At 46.4% G+C, this 18,514-nt stretch overlaps 1 protein-coding gene and 1 non-coding gene across 2 annotated transcripts in view; both read right to left on the bottom strand.

Moving 5' to 3' along the window:
- LOC144496098 (chloride channel protein C-like) overlaps nucleotides 1-18,514 on the bottom strand; it is a 99,901-nt gene that overhangs the window by 20,422 nt on the left and 60,965 nt on the right. The window contains exon 13 of the mRNA XM_078217068.1: nucleotides 7,874-8,053. Coding sequence (XP_078073194.1) covers nucleotides 7,874-8,053 — 180 coding nt within the window. The remainder of the gene's footprint in view (nucleotides 1-7,873; nucleotides 8,054-18,514) is intronic.
- Nucleotides 15,193-15,265, bottom strand: trnaf-gaa (transfer RNA phenylalanine (anticodon GAA)). Its single transcript has one exon. It is a non-coding gene; the product is annotated as a tRNA-Phe (tRNA).

Below are 18,514 nucleotides of genomic sequence, written 5' to 3'. Positions count from 1 at the left end.
GAGGAAGTCCTGCCTTAGAGAACGGTCAACCAATGTGATTGGCCGGCAGCTCTCCTGCCCCGCAGAGGGAGACAGGACTAGAACTGCACACAGTCCCCAGGGCTGTGGATTCCAGAAAGTGGTCATTTTTGGAAAGCTGAGGGCAGAGGTGGTAGGGAGGCCTGTGAGGTGGACAGTGGAAGATTGGGGTGTCGGAGGAGAGGCCAGGCAGAGGGTGGGGTGGAAGGAGGTCCTGTGTTACCAGACTTTGAGTGGGCGGTGGCACCCAAGATAAAAGGGCACTGCGGATAGAGGTGCCCCCCCCCCCCTCCCCCCCCTCCCCCCCCTCCTCCCCCCCCCCCCCCTCCCCCCCTCCTCCCCCCCCTCCTCCCCCCCTCCTCCACCTCCACCTCCACCCCCCCCTCCCCCCCCCCTCCACCCCCCCCCCCACCCCCCTCCACCCCCCCCCCCTCCACCCCCCTCCACCCCCCCTCCTCCACCCCCCCTCCCCCCTCCCCCCCCTCCACCCCCCACCCTCCACCCCCCCCCCCTCCACCCCCCCCCTCCACCCCCCCCCTCCACCCCCCCCCCCACACCCCCCCCTCCCCCCCCCCTCCACCCCCCCCACCCCCCCCCCTCCACCCCCCCCCCCCCCCCCCCTCAACCCCCCCCTCCCCCCCCCCCTCCACCCCCCCCCTCCCCCCCCCCCCTCCACCCCCCCTCCACCCCCCCCCCCCCCCACCCCCCCCCCCCCTCCACCACCCCCCCCCCCCCTCCACCCCCCCCCCTCCACCCCCCCCCCCCCACCCCCCCCCCTCCACCCCCCCCCCTCCACCCCCCCCCCCTCCACCCCCCCCCCCCTCCACCCCCCCCCCCCTCCACCCCCCCCCCCCTCCACCCCCCCCCCTCCACCCCCCCCCCCCTCCACCCCCCCCCCCCTCCACCCCCCCCCCCTCCACCCCCCCCCCCTCCACCCCCCCCCCTCCACCCCCCCCCCTCCACCCCCCCCCCTCCACCCCCCCCCCTCCACCCCCCCCCCCTCCACCCCCCCCCCCCCTCCACCCCCCCCCCCTCCACCCCCCCCCCCTCCACCCCCCCCCCCTCCACCCCCCCCCCCCCCTCCACCCCCCCCCCCCTCCACCCCCCCCCCCTCCACCCCCCCCCCTCCACCCCCCCCCCTCCACCCCCCCCCCTCCACCCCCCCCCCCCTCCCACCCCCCCCCACCCCCCCCCCCTCACCCCCCCCCCTCCACCACCCCCCCCCTCCACCCCCCCCCCTCCACCCCCCCCCCCTCCACCCCCCCCCCTCCCACCCCCCCCTCCACCCCCCCCCTCCACCCCCCCCCCCTCCACCCCCCCCCCCCTCCACCCCCCCCCCTCCACCCCCCCCCCTCCACCCCCCCTCCACCACCCCCCCCCCTCCACCTCCCCCCCCTCCACCCCCCCCCCTCCACCCCCCTCCCCCCTCCACCCCCCCCTCCCCCCCTCCACCCCCCCCCTCCCTCCACCCCTCCAATTGAGGCTGAGCGGCAAACAGCCTTTAAGTGGTCAATAATTGGCCAATTAAGGGCCTTAATTGGGGTAAGGACAGGACCTTGCCCAAAGCATAAAATTGCTGAGGGATGTGGGAAGGTGGTAACCCAGTGGGTAGCCCATCTGAGGAATTTTGCACTTACTTCCCATCTCCAAATCTGTCAGTGGGGGAGCGTAAAATTCAGGCCAAGGACACCAGAGATGGAAGCAGATGTTGGTCATATGGCCTATTGAGCCTTTTTCCACGAATCACATCTACATCAACTTCACATTCCCACCCAATGATTCCCTTAGTGTCCAGAAACCTTCTGACACTGGGATTGCTGCTGCTAGTGCCTGAAGCTCTGCCTTTCTCTGCAGCTCCTCCTCAATGGGGCCCTGAAGCCTGGGTGGATGAGGTGCATGGATGAGCTAGGTGGCCTCTCTCTTGGTGCAAGACATTATTTGCAGACATCCTCAACTTTCCCTCACTCTTTTTTGGAGCAAATTCCATTGCCTCAATGATAACTTGGCAACTGGCCCTCACAGAACTGACACCTTATGCCCACGCCTGCCTTCAGTTGCCAGTGCCCATGTTGCTCCACCCTCCTGTACAATTCAGTGAGAGAGAGACAGAACTGAGCTCCCCCTTAATCTCCACCTCCTTTCTGAAGCCCTACATTTAACATGCTCCATTAGTAAAATTTAAAAAGCACCATATAATTGCAGTCAATGGGCCTATTCAGTAGCTTAATTACTTCCCCCTTTGTTGATGTGCAAAGGCTGCCTCCATGTCACTGTGAAGTGTGGAAACAATGTGAAAATGTTGCACTTTGGGCCTCATGTTTTCTGTTCTGATTTTAAGCCACCACGTGCATCACCAACTCCAAACCTGTTCCAAATGGTCCCTTAAATTTCCAGCTGTTAACTCTGTTTCTCTGTCTACAGATACTGCCGGATCGTTTATCGCATTTTCTTTTTAAAAAACATTATTTTTAAAATATGTTGAATTTTATCACAATGGAGAAATTTGACATTCCACAAATTTTAGATTTGCTTTTCAGGACCAGTGAGGATGCTTGGCTGTGTAATTATAAAGTTAGTTACACATCATTCAATAAGATGTAGCTTTGCCGAGGTTTTTAACCATGAGATTAATAGCATAAAAATGGATGGTTTTATCTATTCACAGATTACTTCAGGATGTAGCCTGGGAGAACCTCAGTAGCGCCCCCACTGAAGCAGAGTAGAGTCACTGACAGCAAATATTGGATTTCTATGATATTCTGCGCATATACCGACTTCTGAAGTTGCTGCCAGTTTTGGGTGGAGTAATGACAACAAACACTGAGGGTTTCACTGTTATTATCACTGCAAAATCCAGCCCATTGTTTTGTAGAGTGGTTTTGAATTGGCCCCCCTTCAAGCTCAGGCTGTGTCCTCTGGTTCGACTGTTCTGGACAAGGTGAAGTACATTAACATAGTCTACACTATCTTGTTGCTTTAGAATTTTGAAAACTGCACTCATATCATCTCCTAATTTTCCCTTTCCTAAAAGAAAAGAAAGACATGCATTTATCTAGCACCTTTCTAAAGCATGTCTCAAAGAACTTTATAGCTAATTAGGTACTTTTTGAAGTGTCGTCACTCTAATGGCGTTGGAAACATGGCAATCTATGCACAGCAAACCCCCACAGATGGCAATGGGATAATGACTTGCTAATTCTTTTTATTATATTGATTGACTGGTAAATTTAGGCCAGGACATCAGGAATAACTTCCCTATTCTTCTTCAAAATAGTGTCATGGATCTTTTACAACCATCCAAGTGAGCAGATGCGACCTGGGTCCAAAGTCTCATCTGAAAGATGGCACCTCTGCCTGTGCAGTACTCCCTCAGTAATGCATTGGAGCTCAGAACATTGTTACTCAGAGGTGAAAGTCCTACCAACTGAGCCATGGTTGTCACTCTAACTGGACTCAAGTGAGAAAAGAACAAATCTACAATATTCTAAAATGATTTATATTCATTCATTTTTATGAAAAGCAAATGAAAAATAAATTTTACAAAGGCGATTCAGCTTTAATTTTATGACAAATAGCTAATGCTATTCAGCAAAGAATCCACAACCTAAATTTGTCGAAGAATATATTTAGTCAACCCGCTTCCACAATGCCTTCATGATTTCCCAGTTAGTGATGTGGAATCAATACACAGACAAATGCCAACATTTGATACAGCTACATTACTCCCCATGATGACTTTAGGGTTAGTATTTTATACCTCTGTTCCCCCCTCCCCACTCCTTCCCCCCTCACCCTTTGGTGACAAGTTTGGAGGTGTTGGTGGCATTTAATTAGTTAGGATGGTGGTATGTGGGGGTCCCACCACATTCCCGACTCCAGCTCAATGGCACCGTGGTTAGCACTGCTGCCTCACAGTGCCAGGGACCCAAGTTTGATTCCTGGCTTGGGTCAGTATCTGTCTGGAGTTTACACGTTCTCCCCATGTCTGTGTGGGTTTCCTCCGGGTACTCCGGTTTCCTCCCACAGTCCAAAGATGTGCACGCTAGGTTGATTGGCCATGCTAAATGGATGGCCTCCCTGCTTCTCTGCCAACTGAGGCTTTTATGTAGCAAAAAAAAACCCATAAGGGCATTAGCCTGCTGCCACTGGTATTAACCCAGTGGCTGTTGGGGGGGTCTCGCCACGCAGGGAGCGTGACAAACAAACCTGTGCATGTTGCTTATCATTTTCCAGGCAGGGAGTTCTCATGTAAGGGAATTCAGTGCCTGAATGAGGCACATGGCGTTGGGAAAGGGGGTTGTTAAGACCCAGCCCCTGCCCCTGCCTTTGCTGCTAATCCCCCTCACCCCTCTGCCCCAGGATCTCCAACTCCATGAAGCCCCCTCCTCTATCATTTACCTCCAACCGGGGTCACTTTGCAATCCTGAGCATCGGGCTAAAGATTGTTCCAATAGCAGCCACCACCTCCTCAGTGGCACTGCTGAGCAAAAGAGCTGCCAGCCTCTGATTTGCTGGCAGCTCTCAGGCAGGACTTCTTGCCCCCACGGTCCTTGATCCCAGGTAAGGCCTACCAGAGGGTGGTAGTGGAAGGGTCTTTTTCCGGCTGGAGGCCTGTGACTAGTGGTGTACCGCAGGGCTCTGTATTGGGACCTCTGCTGTTTGTGATTTATATAAATGATCTGGAAGAAGGTGTAACTGGGGTGATCAGTAAGTTTGCGGACGACACAAAACTGGCAGGACTTGCAGATAGTGAGGAACATTGTCAGAGGCTACAGAAGGATATAGATAGGCTGGAAATTTGGGCAAAGAAATGGCAGATGGAGTTCAATCCTGATAAAAATGCGAAGTGATGCATTTTGGTGGGAATAATGTAGGGAGGAGATACACGATAAATGGAAGAACCATAAAGGGTGTAGAGACGCAGAGGGACCTGGGTGTGCAAGTCCACAGATCTTTGAAGGTGACGTCACAGGTGGAGAAGGTGGTGAAGAAGGCATATGGCATGCTTGCCTTTATAGGACGGGGCATAGAGTATAAAAGTTGGGGTCTGATGTTGCAGATGTATAGAACGTTGGTTCGGCCGCATTTGGAATACTGCGTCCAGTTCTGGTCGCCACACTACCAGAAGGACGTGGAGGCTTTGGAGAGAGTACAGAGGAGGTTTACCAGGATGTTGCCTGGTATGGAGGGGCTTGGTTATGAGGAGAGATTGGGGAAACTGGGGTTGTTCTCCTTGGAAAGACGGAGGATGAGGGAGACTTAATAGAGGTGCATAAAATTATGAAAGGCATAGATAGGGTGAACGGTGGGAAGCTTTTCCCCGGGTCGGTGGTGACGTTCACGAGGGGTCATAGGTTCAAGGTGAAGGGGGGGAGGTTTAACACAGATATCAGAAGGACATATTTTACACAGAGGGTCGTGGGGGCCTGGAATGGGTTGCCGGGCAAGGTGGTGGAGGCGGACACACTGGGAACGTTTAAGACTTATCTAGACAGCTATATGAACGGAGTGGCAATGGAGGGATACAAAAGAGTGGTCTAGTTTGGACCAGGGAGCGGCGCGGGCTAATTGTTCTTTGTTTCTCATTTCAAGGCTTCATTCTATGATCATCTTGCTGGTGCCAGTACAGAGCGAGACTGCGGATAGTTGGGAACCTGTCTCGGGGGCAGGGAATTCATATGGTGTTCGTGGAAGTGGAAATGAATAGGGTTGGGAAGCATTTTCCGATCAGGGCCAGTGTGATCTCCTGGACTCGTTTCGATCGCCTCAGGGGGTCGGAGAGGAATTTCCCAGATTTTTTTTCCCCTTATTGGCCCTGGGGTTTTCACTCTGGGTTTTCGCCTCTCCCTGGAGATCACATGGTCTGGAATGGGGGGGTAGGGGTGAGTTAATAGGTTGTGATGAACAAAGCATCATAGCTGTGAGGGACATCTCGGGGATAGGATATTAGTATGTAGATAGGCTAGAAAATTGGGCGGGGACCCTGGATTCAGGATTCAATCCTGGACCGGGGAGCGGCGCGGGCTTGGAGGGCCGAAGGGCCTGTTCCTGTGCTGTATTGTTCTTTGTTCTTTGTTCTTTGTTCTTGATGGCCTGATTGGCTCATATTTCAATGGGCCGGCTCCGAAGAAGAAAACATGGGTTTCTCACCAAGCATCCAGCTGGTAGCTGAGACCCCGCCACCTCCATAATATACCCCCCGTTAATTCTGTATTTCACTTGTATCTGACTCTAGAAGAGGAGGAAAATCTTTGGAAGAGACCGATGACCTCTCTATCTAAACATTAAAAGATCCCGCGGACATTACTTGAATAGTGGGAGTTCTTCTGGTATCCTGGCTAGCGTTTAACCTTCACTAAGTAGCAGCATTCATCTTATTGATGTTAGTTATTAGGGAATTGTTCAGACAGAATGACTGCTGTTTTCCCCCAATGAACAACAATCTTATACTTCTAAACAATACTTCTAAACAAAAAGGAATTTATTGTGGAAGTAATCTGAGACATTTAGGTGGCATAACAAGTGTTGCATAAATATGAGCATCTCAATTTTTCCGAGGGGAGAATCGTTCTCAAACTTATGTATCTCTTGATGACATTCACAGATGTTTGCAAGAAGGTTACTCACCTACTCTCTCAGCTAAAGTTAGTAAATAACAGAAAGGAATGAGGAGTAACACTAAGAAAGCACTTCAAAAATACAGAAACTGTTGTCAGATTGTCAGTTAGACCACATGGCTGTGGTAGAGTATCCACTGCTAGCTTATCTGTTCTTGTATCAACTGCACAGTGTAACTACATAAATTAAAATAGATTTTGTTTTCAAACACAGCTGGGAGTTTTGTGACCAGTGTCCCATAATACATCTTAATTATTTGTTTTTAGTGCTTTACTTTTTTTGTTGGATTGTCTTACACCATTCTTGTCCAGCTGGCAAAGACCTCTGATATATTTCTAGAGTTTTCAAACAAACAACACACCAAATACTGAGCAACAGAAAGGCGCTTTCTTATTTCAGAATAAGCAGAATGCAATTTCCGTTTATCTTCACACCCACTTGAGGAATTTTATGCAAAATACTGAGAGCAAACTGGCCAGCACCTTACATATATATATATATCAGTGAGAATGTGGTTTCTCACTTTGATTCAGAGGCTAAAGCTTTGGGCGGCACAATGGCACTGTGGTTAGCACTGCTGCCTCACAGCGCCAGGGACCCAAGTTCGATTCCTGGCTTGGGTCAGTATCTGTGTAGAGTTTACACGTTCTCCCCATGTCTGTGTGGGTTTCCTCCGGGTACTCCAGTTTCCTCCCACAGTCCAAAGATGTGCACGCTAGGTTGATTGGCCATGCTAAATTGCCCCTTAGTGTCAGGAGGACCAGCAGAGTAAATACATGGGGTTACGGGAATGGGGCCTGGGTGGGATTGTTGTCGGCAAAGGCTCAATGGGCCTCCTTCTGCACTGTAGAGATTCTATAGGCAAAGTTCTGCGAAATATTTTGTTAACAATTAATGCCAACTGCTATAAAAACCATTAGATGTGACTGTTTCCTGTGAATTCTTTTCATTTCATTTAATATCACATGCATTTTTTAAATCAAAAGTTCCTTTGGACAACTAGGAGTTAAATTGAAATCATTCTTTCCCAACCAATGTGGTTCGGATTTAGATTTGCTCATGCATCATTATAAAACTGTTTGTTTCAACACTCCTGACATGATGGTTACTACTACCAGCTGCTCAGTGGTTCTTTATTGTTCAAAGGTGCAAACCATCAGGCCGATACAATACATCAACATTCATTCATAACATTAAGTGACAACACCAGTGGGGTTCTAGCACATAAATTGTTCACCTGGTGATGCTTCCTATAAATACTTCCTCATGGGCTTGTTCTAGTTGATAAATAACAGGGAATCCACCATGGTTAGTCTCCAGAAGAAGTGCAGCCAGGGAAGAGACCTTTTCCCTCAGGTGAAGGACCTTTACTTGACGCTCCATGACATCTTTCGCTGTAAACAATTCTAAATTCAGCCTGTGAAAATGAAGAAGGAAGTCAGGTATAATTACGCAATCTTGTAGTCATGGGAGTTTTCTCTACCCCCCCCCCCCCCACATGTGGCTATTGTCTATTCAGAGGAACCAGAAATCTGAAACCATCAGAATAGCTTAACTTCAGCTTGGCTCCAGCACATAGTAGGAGCATTTGTATTCTTTCAACTCATTTAGATAAAAGCAACTTTGTGACATTTGTAAGTAACTATCGACTAGATTGGGTTTCAAATTATCCATGTGCACTATGCAGTACATGAGCGGCAATTGCAAAACATGACAATGGCCCAGAGCTTCCAGTCAGTTTTGATGCTGAATGCATTGATGCTGTCAGCAAATATTTATTTCTTACAATTTTCCAGCGTGGCTTTCCAATACTGGTTGAAGCATTGATGTGTCAGCATGCTGGAGAAGATTGTCAGGTATAACAAGAGACAGTAGAAGGGAGGACACACCTCCTTTTCACCACAGTAGTTGCCATGCACAGGTAAGTTTTGAAAGGTCCAAGTCTAAGTGACTGAGTAAGTGAACAGGTAAGTGAGAGAGTGAGTGACTCCGTAAAGTGGATGGGTCGGTGAGGTGGTTTGTATTCAGGTGGTTGGGGGTGTCATTGGAAAATTGGGGTGGGTTGGGGAGGGCTAGTAGAGTCAGATCGGGGGGATAGTTGGGTAGTCAGGGATGGTGAATGGGAGAATCAGTTATGGTGCTCAGTTCAGTTACACTGAGTGTTACCAGCCACCCGCATACCCTGCACATTGAATTAGAATCTGATTGGTCTTGCTTAGTCTAAAGACAAGGACCTAGATCTTCTTTCCCCGGACAGTGGGGATGGGTGGAATATGCTTTTAAGGCATGGCATCACTAGAATGGAAATGTGTTGTGTGATCCAGTCTTAGTTTCACTTTTGCTTTGAGCAGAGCACACACACCTCTGATGTCTTCAAGCTTTATACATATGTATAACTGTTCGCATGCACTTAGTCTTTAAAAAAATGAAGCCAAGCGTGTTTACCCAATCCCTTATGAGTGATTGTTTGTCTTTTGACTTGTAGAGTGAATTAGTCCAAGGTATTATGTTATTATAATAACACAACATGGTGATCAGCTGTGGTAAAACATGTGGCAGCAAGATGAAGTACAGGTACAATATCACCTCCTCAGTGATGCTAAGATTGGATTCTGCAAGGGTTGTTCAGCTCCTGACTTCATTACAGCCTTGGTTCAAACATGTACAAAAGAGGTGAACTCCAGTGGTGAGGTGAGAGTAACTGCCCTTGACATCAAGGTAGCTGTCAACCAAGTGTGGCATCAAGGAGCCCTAGCAAAACTGGAGTCAATGTGAATCGGGGGAAACTCTCTGCTGGTTGGAGTCCTACCTGGCACAAAGTAAGATGGTTGTGATAGTTGGAAGTCAGTCATCTTAGCTCCAGGACATCACTGCAGGAGTTCCTCAGGGTAATGTCCTAGGCCCAACAATCTTCAGCTGCTTCATAAATGATCTTTCTTCCATCATAAGGTCAGAAGTGAGGATGCTCACTGATGACTGTACAATGTTCAGCACCATTTGTGACTCCTCAGATACTGAAGCAGTCCATGTCCAAATACAGCAAGACCTGGACAATATTCAGACTTGGGCTGACATGTGGCAAAAAATATTTGTGCCACACAAGTACCAGGCAATCACCATCTCCAACAAGAGAAAATCTAACCATCATCCCTTGACATTCAATGGCATTACCATCACTGAATCCAACACTATCAACATCCTGGGGGTTACCATTGACCAGAAATTGAACTGGACTAGCCACATAAATACTTTGAGTACAAGAGCAGGCAAAAGGCTAGGAATTTGTGGTGAGTAACTCCCATCCTTACTCCCGAAAGTCTGTACACCATCTACAAGGCACAAGTCAGCTGTGTAATATAATACTCTCCCCTTGTCTGGATGAATGCAGCTTCAACAATGCTCAAGAAGCTTGACACCATCCAGGACAAAGCAGCCTGCTTGATTGGTACCCCTTACACAAACGTTCACTCCCTCCACCACTGGCGAACAATGGCAACTATGTGTACCATCCACAAGATGTACTGCAGCAACTTACCAAAGTTCATTAGACACCATCTTCCAAACCCACGACCATTACCAACTAGAAGGACAAGAGCAGGTGAAATCTGGGAACACCAGTACCTGGAGGTCCCCTCCAAGTCACTCACCATCCTGACTTGTAAATATATCACCATCCCTTTATTGTCGCTGGGTGGAAATCCTGGCATTCCCTCCGTAACAGCGCTATGTGTGTACCTAGACCTCAGGGACTGCAGTAGTTCAAGAAGGCAGCTCACTACCATTTTCTCAAGGGCAACTCAGGATGGCCTAGCCAGTGATGTCCACATCCTGTGAACGCATTAAAAAAACAACACGGCGAACAGCCTTAGATTGTGCAACATGACACGAGATGACCTTTGTTATTTTGCTCAGACTTGATCTGAAGATGCAGCATTGGAGTGTACTGAAAATGCAGTGTGAACACTGTCAAGACAAGCTTTGGAAACACATCAGCAAGCTAATGCTCAAATAAAGAGCTGGCAAGCAGATGAATCTCTTGTGGTGAGATTGCAGCTCATAGCCTGTCAGATCCTCGAATAGAACAACACATCGCGAGGACCAGCACAAGGTTAGCTCAGTGGAGAAAGGTGAGTGACCAGGATGTGGGCCAGATTGACATTGAGCAAGGGAAAGTCAAACAAAACAAAAGACAAAGTAACAGTCATAAAAATCAGGCCAGAGAAGATCACAATTATAAGAGGCGGCTTTGGGAGTTACTGAACAGAGAATTGAATAAAAAGCAGAGACTCTATTACTCTGCGGTGTATTCCATCCACAACTTGCCTTCGTGGTCGGAGCTACAGACAAGCATGCAAAAGCAACTACAGCAACACACATCCGAGGCTGGTCCAGAAAAAGGAAGGTCAAAGGGATATTGTCAGAATGATTTAGAATGCAGCTGATCTACAAAGCAAATTCAAAATGTTTAAGCAGCGTACAAAGCTATGGCTTCCTGATTCAGGTGTATCCGAACAAGACATGGAAGGCCTAAAAATTTGCTTAGCAGTTGGGAATGGAAATATACACAGGTTGAACATGTTAACAGGTAAGATGGGTATAGAGAGATATGGGCCAAATACAGGCAATTGGGACTAGCTTAGTGGTAAAAACTGGGCGGCATGGACGAGTTGAGCTGAAGGGCCTGTTTCCATGCTGTAAAGGTCTGTGACTCTAAGACCTATAACGGAAGGAGAGCTAAGGTTCCCCAAAAGATATGGACTACTTTGGAAGTCCATTTCAAAATCAACATAAATTTCCTCATTCATTAACAAGAGTTCAAGTCATTTTAACAGCAGCCTACAGAATCCACAGACCACTTCGTCAACAAGTGCAGAGAAAAGGGTATGTACTGTGATTTTTCAAATGCTGAAAAAGCAGGCAGAATTGTTGAGCTGGTAATCACATCCACTTCCATGGAAGCTTTCTAGAAAGATCTGCTAGACAGGCCTAAAACGTACTGCATCGAGGAGCGACTCATGGAAGTGTGAAGCGATCCTCGCAGATTACCAAAGCTTACAGACCCTAAGCACAAACCAATTGTCAGCACATTCACTAGAACACCTAAGCCTAGCAAGCCACATAGGAGGTGTGATCTTCTGCAATGCCCAGCTTTCCATCAATTCTGCAAGGCATGTGGCAGAAAGGGCCATTGACAGCAGCAGTGCACTAGAGTAAAGGCCAATGCAGCTACAAAGGGCTGCACGGTAGCACAGTGGTTAGCACTGCTGCTTCACCGCTCCAGGGTCCCGGGTTCGATTCCCGGCTCGGGTCACTGTCTGTGTGGAGTTTGCACTTTCTCCTCGTGTCTGCGTGGGTTTCCTCCGGGTGCTCCGGTTTCCTCTCACAGTCCAAAGATGTGCGGGTTAGGTTGATTGGCCAGGTTAAAAATTGCCCCTTAGAATCCTAAAAAATGCGTAGGTTAGAGGGATTAGTGGGTAAATATGTGGGGGTAGGGCCTGGGTGGGATTGTGGTCGGTGCAGACTCGATGGGCCGAATGGCCTCCTTCTGCACTGTAGGGTTTCTATTCTATTCTATTCTATTCTAAAGAGCCATGCACTGATCTAAACAGACTATAAACAATAGGTACCTTCAAGCAATGAGAAAGACTGTCGCTATCCCATCAGAAACATATACATAAAGTGACTCATGAACCAGAAGATGATGATGATGATGTGCATAACAAGACATTGAGCGGTAAATACATGGTTCACACCATCAATCTACTGGAAAATATAAATGTCATCACATCAGAATCTTTGTGAGCTGATATTTTTCAACAACTTCATCAGTCACACATGAAGATAATATTGTTGAAAAAAGAGACATGTCAAAGCTTTTCATCTTGCACTCATGGCACTTTGCAAGAATACCAATATAATGGGAAAATGATAATTTATTAAGAAGCCTTGTGGCGCAATGGATAGTGTCCCTGCCTCTGAGCCAGAAGCTCTGGGTTTGAGTCCCACCCCAGGACTTCATGGCCAAGGAAGGTGCATTCACAACATGGCCAACAGGTCAGTAGAAGCTGGTAAGATCAGGAGACTTCTGGTCAGCCATGCCCCCCAGACTATAAGCCTCTAGAGACAGGTCAGCGACCTGTTCCAAGAAAAGCCTTGCTGTGGGAACAGATGAAAGTTTGTCTTATGCACCACTAGGTGTGGGAAGAGAAGCAAACAATGAGAAGAGAATGCTGATTGGATGGCAAGTTAACTTGACAAGTTGTGTTGTTGATATAGGTGTCACCATGGAGAATGCACCAGTTGTTGGTAATTGACAGATAAATGCCAAGCATTGTTTGAAATTCAAACCAGACCGCTTGACCCTGATTGGTCATGACATTGCCCGGGAGAATTAATCAGCAAATGGCTGCCACTTATTTTGTTTAGCTGAAATAGGTGCAATGTGTGTCCAAGCTCTTCTAGCTACAAAGAATAGGACCTTGTGTATTAATATATGTAACTTTAAATATGATTCTGCAATTAGACAACAATTGCTAAGAACTGTGCTGACAACCAATTTAAGGTTGTTAGTCAGGTTCGCACTTTGGTGCAATTGCTTGTACTGGAAGATATGTATATGAAAGATATGTGAATTTCACAAGAAATGTTGGAAATGATGAAGACACAATTTGCGAGGCAAAAATAAAACAATGTCAAGGCAATAAATTGATATTTTTTAAAAACTAGTAATTAATAAAAATGTTCATTAGTGAAAGTGTATGTGTCTGGCTCACTCCCCATCTGTGTGCTCAGACTGAGAATCCTGAGACTGAGAGTAAGCCAGGCACACACAAACATCTTTGCTCACTCTTCCATAACTACACACCCTCGCTCTCTCACCTACACACTCTCTTACTCCTTTAATCGCTTTATCTATCTCCCACACATTCACTCCCTCACTCACACTGTCCCACACATTCACTCATTCTCTCTCTCGCACATACTCACTCCCACACTCACCCATTCTCTCCCTCACACATAAAATCCCCTTCTCCCACACCCTCTCTCACTCCTTCAATCACTCTCTCTCCCACACACTTACTCACTCCCTCACTCAATCTCTCCCACACATTCTCATTCCTTCACTCACACTCTCTCCCATATTCACACTCACACCCTCACTCTCTCTCTCCCACACACTCACTCACTCCCTCACTTACTCTGTCACTCCCACACCCTCACCACCTATGTCCCCTACACCCCAAACTCCCTCTCCCTCTCTCTCTCTCTCCCACATTCGCTCTCTCCAACACACTAATTCACTCTTTCTCCACGCACAACACTTATTCCCTCTCCCACTCATTGCGCTATATTTTTCTCACCAGACCCGGGTCAGAAGTCCAGGCAAATTATGTGCAGCTCTTGGATAAGTAAGGAGTAGAACAGCAATCTGACAGTGATTGCCACTTTATGGGAGTTCTGGGCCAAAGGCTAATGGCTTTAATAGCAAGTGCACCATTATTGGAACATTATGACCCTAATTTGTTGCTAATCTTATCAGTTAAACTGTATCAAATGCATATAAAAACAAGGATTTCTCATTTTGTTTTCTGAATGAACTATAGCATTTACCTCCTGTACTCTTTCTTCTACTGAGATCAATTATTCACAAATAGTATGTGATGTTATATTTGAAATGATGAAATTTAATACATACACCTACTCAGGTGTCCTTTTTGTTCATAAGCTTTTACCCTTCATATTTTCTAAGAACTGTTTTTAAATTGGGTGAAAATTCAACAATGATCTATTCAATTTTTCAGTTTGACATCAAGAATAACCATCAAAATTAAATGCCAATTCAGAATTTTTTTGTCCTGCTTCACTCAGGTTCACGTATGGACTTCACCATCAGAAAAATGTTTACCGAGAAGGTGGACTCACTTCTCATCATGACCAGTGACATAAGTAATTGTACAGAGCATGACCCCTGTACTATCCCGCTTTGCAGTACATGGTGATTAGCTGGCCTAATGATGCCATTTTGCCAACAGAACTACCATTTCAAGGCAGAAATAGAGATAATTCTTTGATCAAAGATGGATGTTTGCCTTGTGAACTTTATGTTGTTATTCCAACTAAAGTTGAAAACACTTTGACATGGGAAATACATACCACCTATCCTGCCGTAGTAAGAATCAATGGATTGGCTAGAAAATACATGTGGTAACCTTCTCTACATTGTAACACAGAAGATGCCATTCATGAGCATCAAGTCTTTCAGATCAATTTACCTGTAATTCCTGAGGAAACTAGTACTTGGCAATGGCCAACAAAATCATGGCAGCATATCCCTGTTGATTCTGTCTGGCTGAAGACGTGAAAATCTTTCCCTACTGAAAGTGGCTCCAATGTATTCAAGGTGTGAATGATTTTTCTCAATTCTTGAATAAGAACGGTGTATCTCATATTACCTCTCCATCTGGACACTGGCAGTCCAAAGGAAAAATTGAAAGGACTGTACATCCTTTCAAAGTGCCAATTAGTAGACAGCACAGAAAGCCAGCAAGGGAGTCCTGCCGAAACCCGGGATTGAACCAGGGACTTTTAGATCTTCAGTCGAACGCTCTCCCAACTGAGCTATTTCTGAAGAAGGTGTTGCAAGATCCTTGCACCATGCATCAGCAATTAGCTGCATTTCCTTTTCATTACCGTAAGGCACCTCACCTCAATGTCAGTATCACACCTGCTGAGTTAGTCACTGGGAGCAAGTTACATTCTCATTTTGACCATTTCAAATCTGACTCGGGAACAAACTGGGTGGACAGTGTGGCAGTAGAGCAGGGTGGCATGTGGGTGAGGTGCTAGGGTAGCAAGTAAGCAAGGTGAATAGACACGTAGGGTGGTGAGTGGGTAGGTGGATCATGGATCAGGTTGGGAGGGGTTGTCAGGTCATGAGCTAGACAAGTCTGGTCAGTGCGGAGGATATCTGGGAATGGGAGAGGGAGTCAAGGGGGAGCCTCTGATGCTCTGAAGACTGGAAGACCTGGGTAATGTTTTGTTAACCTTATAAAAATATTTTACATAACAAAGGGCAGCATTGCCCTTTTAATCAATTAAAATAAACATTGAGAATTATTTTGGCTTACTAAAAACCTACATGTTTTCTGCATTGTTAATGCACACCAGTAACAATAGAGACATTCAGGAAGAAATATGTGGTGAACCTTGTTTATCCCTTGTCTGGACTGAAAGCAATTTGCTCTGGATGGTATTCATGTTAAATTAGCCTTACTATAAACTGATTTTATATTATCATGATGGGCCATTGAGCTTTGAATAAATAAGTTCAGCCCAAACTTTGCTGCAGTTGGTATTATTGTACCAATAGTGAATAAATGGCAAACTTGTTTCTTTTACATTACTGGCTTTGGTTATGAGAGGTATTTGATAGTTTACACAGTGGCTGATTTTGTCTAGTTCACTGACATAGTTGAAGAAATTAGGCTGTTTTCATACTGCTTATTTATGGATGACTGAGAACTGTCTAGTGATGTTAGTCTTGGTGGTTTGTCTCTGCTTGCACTTAAGGTTTTAACAATTTTTACTCCAATTAAGTTAAACATTCTATATCGCTGTGGGATTCAGCAACATAATTAGATGAAGCCTGCAATCCTGTTGTGGGTTTCAGCATTTAGTCTAAGTTGTACATTCAAATAATTGGTAGCTTGACACATTGGCTGGATGTGAGAGTGAGATTAAAAATCACACAGTAATTTTAAATATGTTAACATAGTGCATTCAAGGCATTATTAAAACAACGAGATTGCTGCTTGCTCAACTTGATGAAGAAAGTTATGGCAAAGGAATGGAACTCTTTCCATTTCAGATACCCCAGTGGCACCACCAAACACTCTCTAAATCAAGTATGGCATAACCAGACAAGGGAAAAAGCTTCCTCTACCCATGTCCCAGCATCATTTCCCAAAACCAAATGTGAAAGGTCACCCCTTTCGACACATGACACTTTTTTCAATTCCCACATAAACCAGCCTGTACTATTTTGAGTTGAACCAATTACAAACCAGCTTCGAGTCTCTCAGAGTGAGATTGTCAATTAGTGCCAATTAAGGAATTGTTTGTGCTGTAATTCCCATGTATTTAAATAGTTGATGGAAGCTGAGCAACCTCATTTTATTATTTCACACAGGTCCCTTTGGAGCCAACAGACAAAGGGAACTTTCATTTCATCAGTTTGAGCTGGATTTTAACTCTGATTGCAAGAGTCAAGGACTTGATGGATTGAGTTATAAGGAGAGGCTGAATAGACTGGGACTTTTTTCTCTGGAGCGTAGGGGTGACCTTATAGAGGTCTATAAAATAATGAGGGGCATAGACAAGGTAGATAGTCAATATCTTTTCCCAAAGGTAGGGGAGTCTAAAACTAGAGGGCATAGGTTTAAGGTGAGAGGGGAGAGATACAAAAGTGTCCAGAGGGGCAATTTTTTCACACAGAGGGTGGTGAGTGTCTGGAACAAGCTGCCAGAGGTAGTAGTAGAGGCGGGTACAGTTTTGTCTTTTAAAAAGCATTTAGATAGTTCCATGGGTACGATGGATATAGAGGGATATGGGCCAAATGCGGGTAATCGGGATTAGCTTAGGGGTTTTAAACAAAGGGCGGCATGGACAAGTTGGGCCGAAGGGCCTGTTTCCATGCTGTAAACCTCTATGACTCTATACCCAATATCCCCTGGTCCTTTATATTGCAAGGGACCAGTTTTTTTTAAAAAGCTCTGACAATAATTGGCGTTTTAATTAATTCTGTTACTGAAAAGTAGAAGCTTGGAGGTTTACTGTGGTTGTTATAATGCGGATACGTGACATTTCAAATTTTACCCATTCCTACCTTGCGATATGAATAATCAATCTTGGGAAGACTAAAGTTATTGACTACATAATCTTTTAATGCAACCTATCACAATCTAGTTCAAGTGCATGAAAATATAAATTTTCTATTGTAATAACAGGATGGAAAACAAAGGAAAGAAACGCAATGCAATCAACTGGTTTCTGATATTTGAGTGAGGAAGTGTTGTGGTGGATTTCAGGAAGGGAGCCATGCTCCCTGCCTGGACAGAGAATTCACAGATAGAACTAGACAGCAGAATTAATAAGAAAGCATAGCTTGCATTTTGGCTGCAATCGGCCCCCAGCTGTGATTTCACACTGCTTGACCGTTAACTGGGAAAGGCTCTGCACTACCGGGAGTTGGTGAGAAGAGAGTGGGAGCTGAGAGAAGTGAGGGTTCAGGCGGCACTCCCTGAGGGCTGCCAGCTGCTGTGGAGCTGCCTCAGGGAGCTGCAGTATTGTATAAATGAAATTAGCTCAAAGAAATGCTGCAAACTGTGCCAATACTGCAAATTGAAGCACTTGACAGCAGACCACCTATCGCCTCACCCCGCAAACATCTTCTTTCATTTCACTTAACACCCGACATTTAATCTCATCCTGGACGGAGTTAGTCGCGAAAATGTGAAGGCTGCCTGGACAATTGACCCATTCACCAACAGTAAACGTGGACAGGCCATGTAAAATCACTGAGAATTGGCTCCTTACTGGGCTTAATTGCCCATTTAATTGTTGGTGGACATGCTCGGACTCCTCTGCGTGGCCACCAAAAGTAATGTTGCACGTGAGTACAATGACACTGGGACACATGCCCCATGTCTTCTCATGTAGCTCCGGGTCAGGTGCACACTCACATGTTCAACATAAAATTCTGGCATATGTTCGTTCCTCCCTCTTTTAGAAAGTGAGCTCTCTTCTATATAGATGTTGCCAATCAATGCTCTGTTTTTTATGTGAAAGAAGACTAGCGGTGATTAATAAAATGTTGAGC

This window comes from Mustelus asterias, chromosome 7 (assembly GCF_964213995.1).
Source record: "Mustelus asterias chromosome 7, sMusAst1.hap1.1, whole genome shotgun sequence".
NCBI classification, from domain to species: Eukaryota; Metazoa; Chordata; class Chondrichthyes; order Carcharhiniformes; family Triakidae; genus Mustelus; species Mustelus asterias.
Note: the sequence above shows the minus strand (reverse complement) of the source record. Positions and strands in the feature narration are given on the sequence as shown.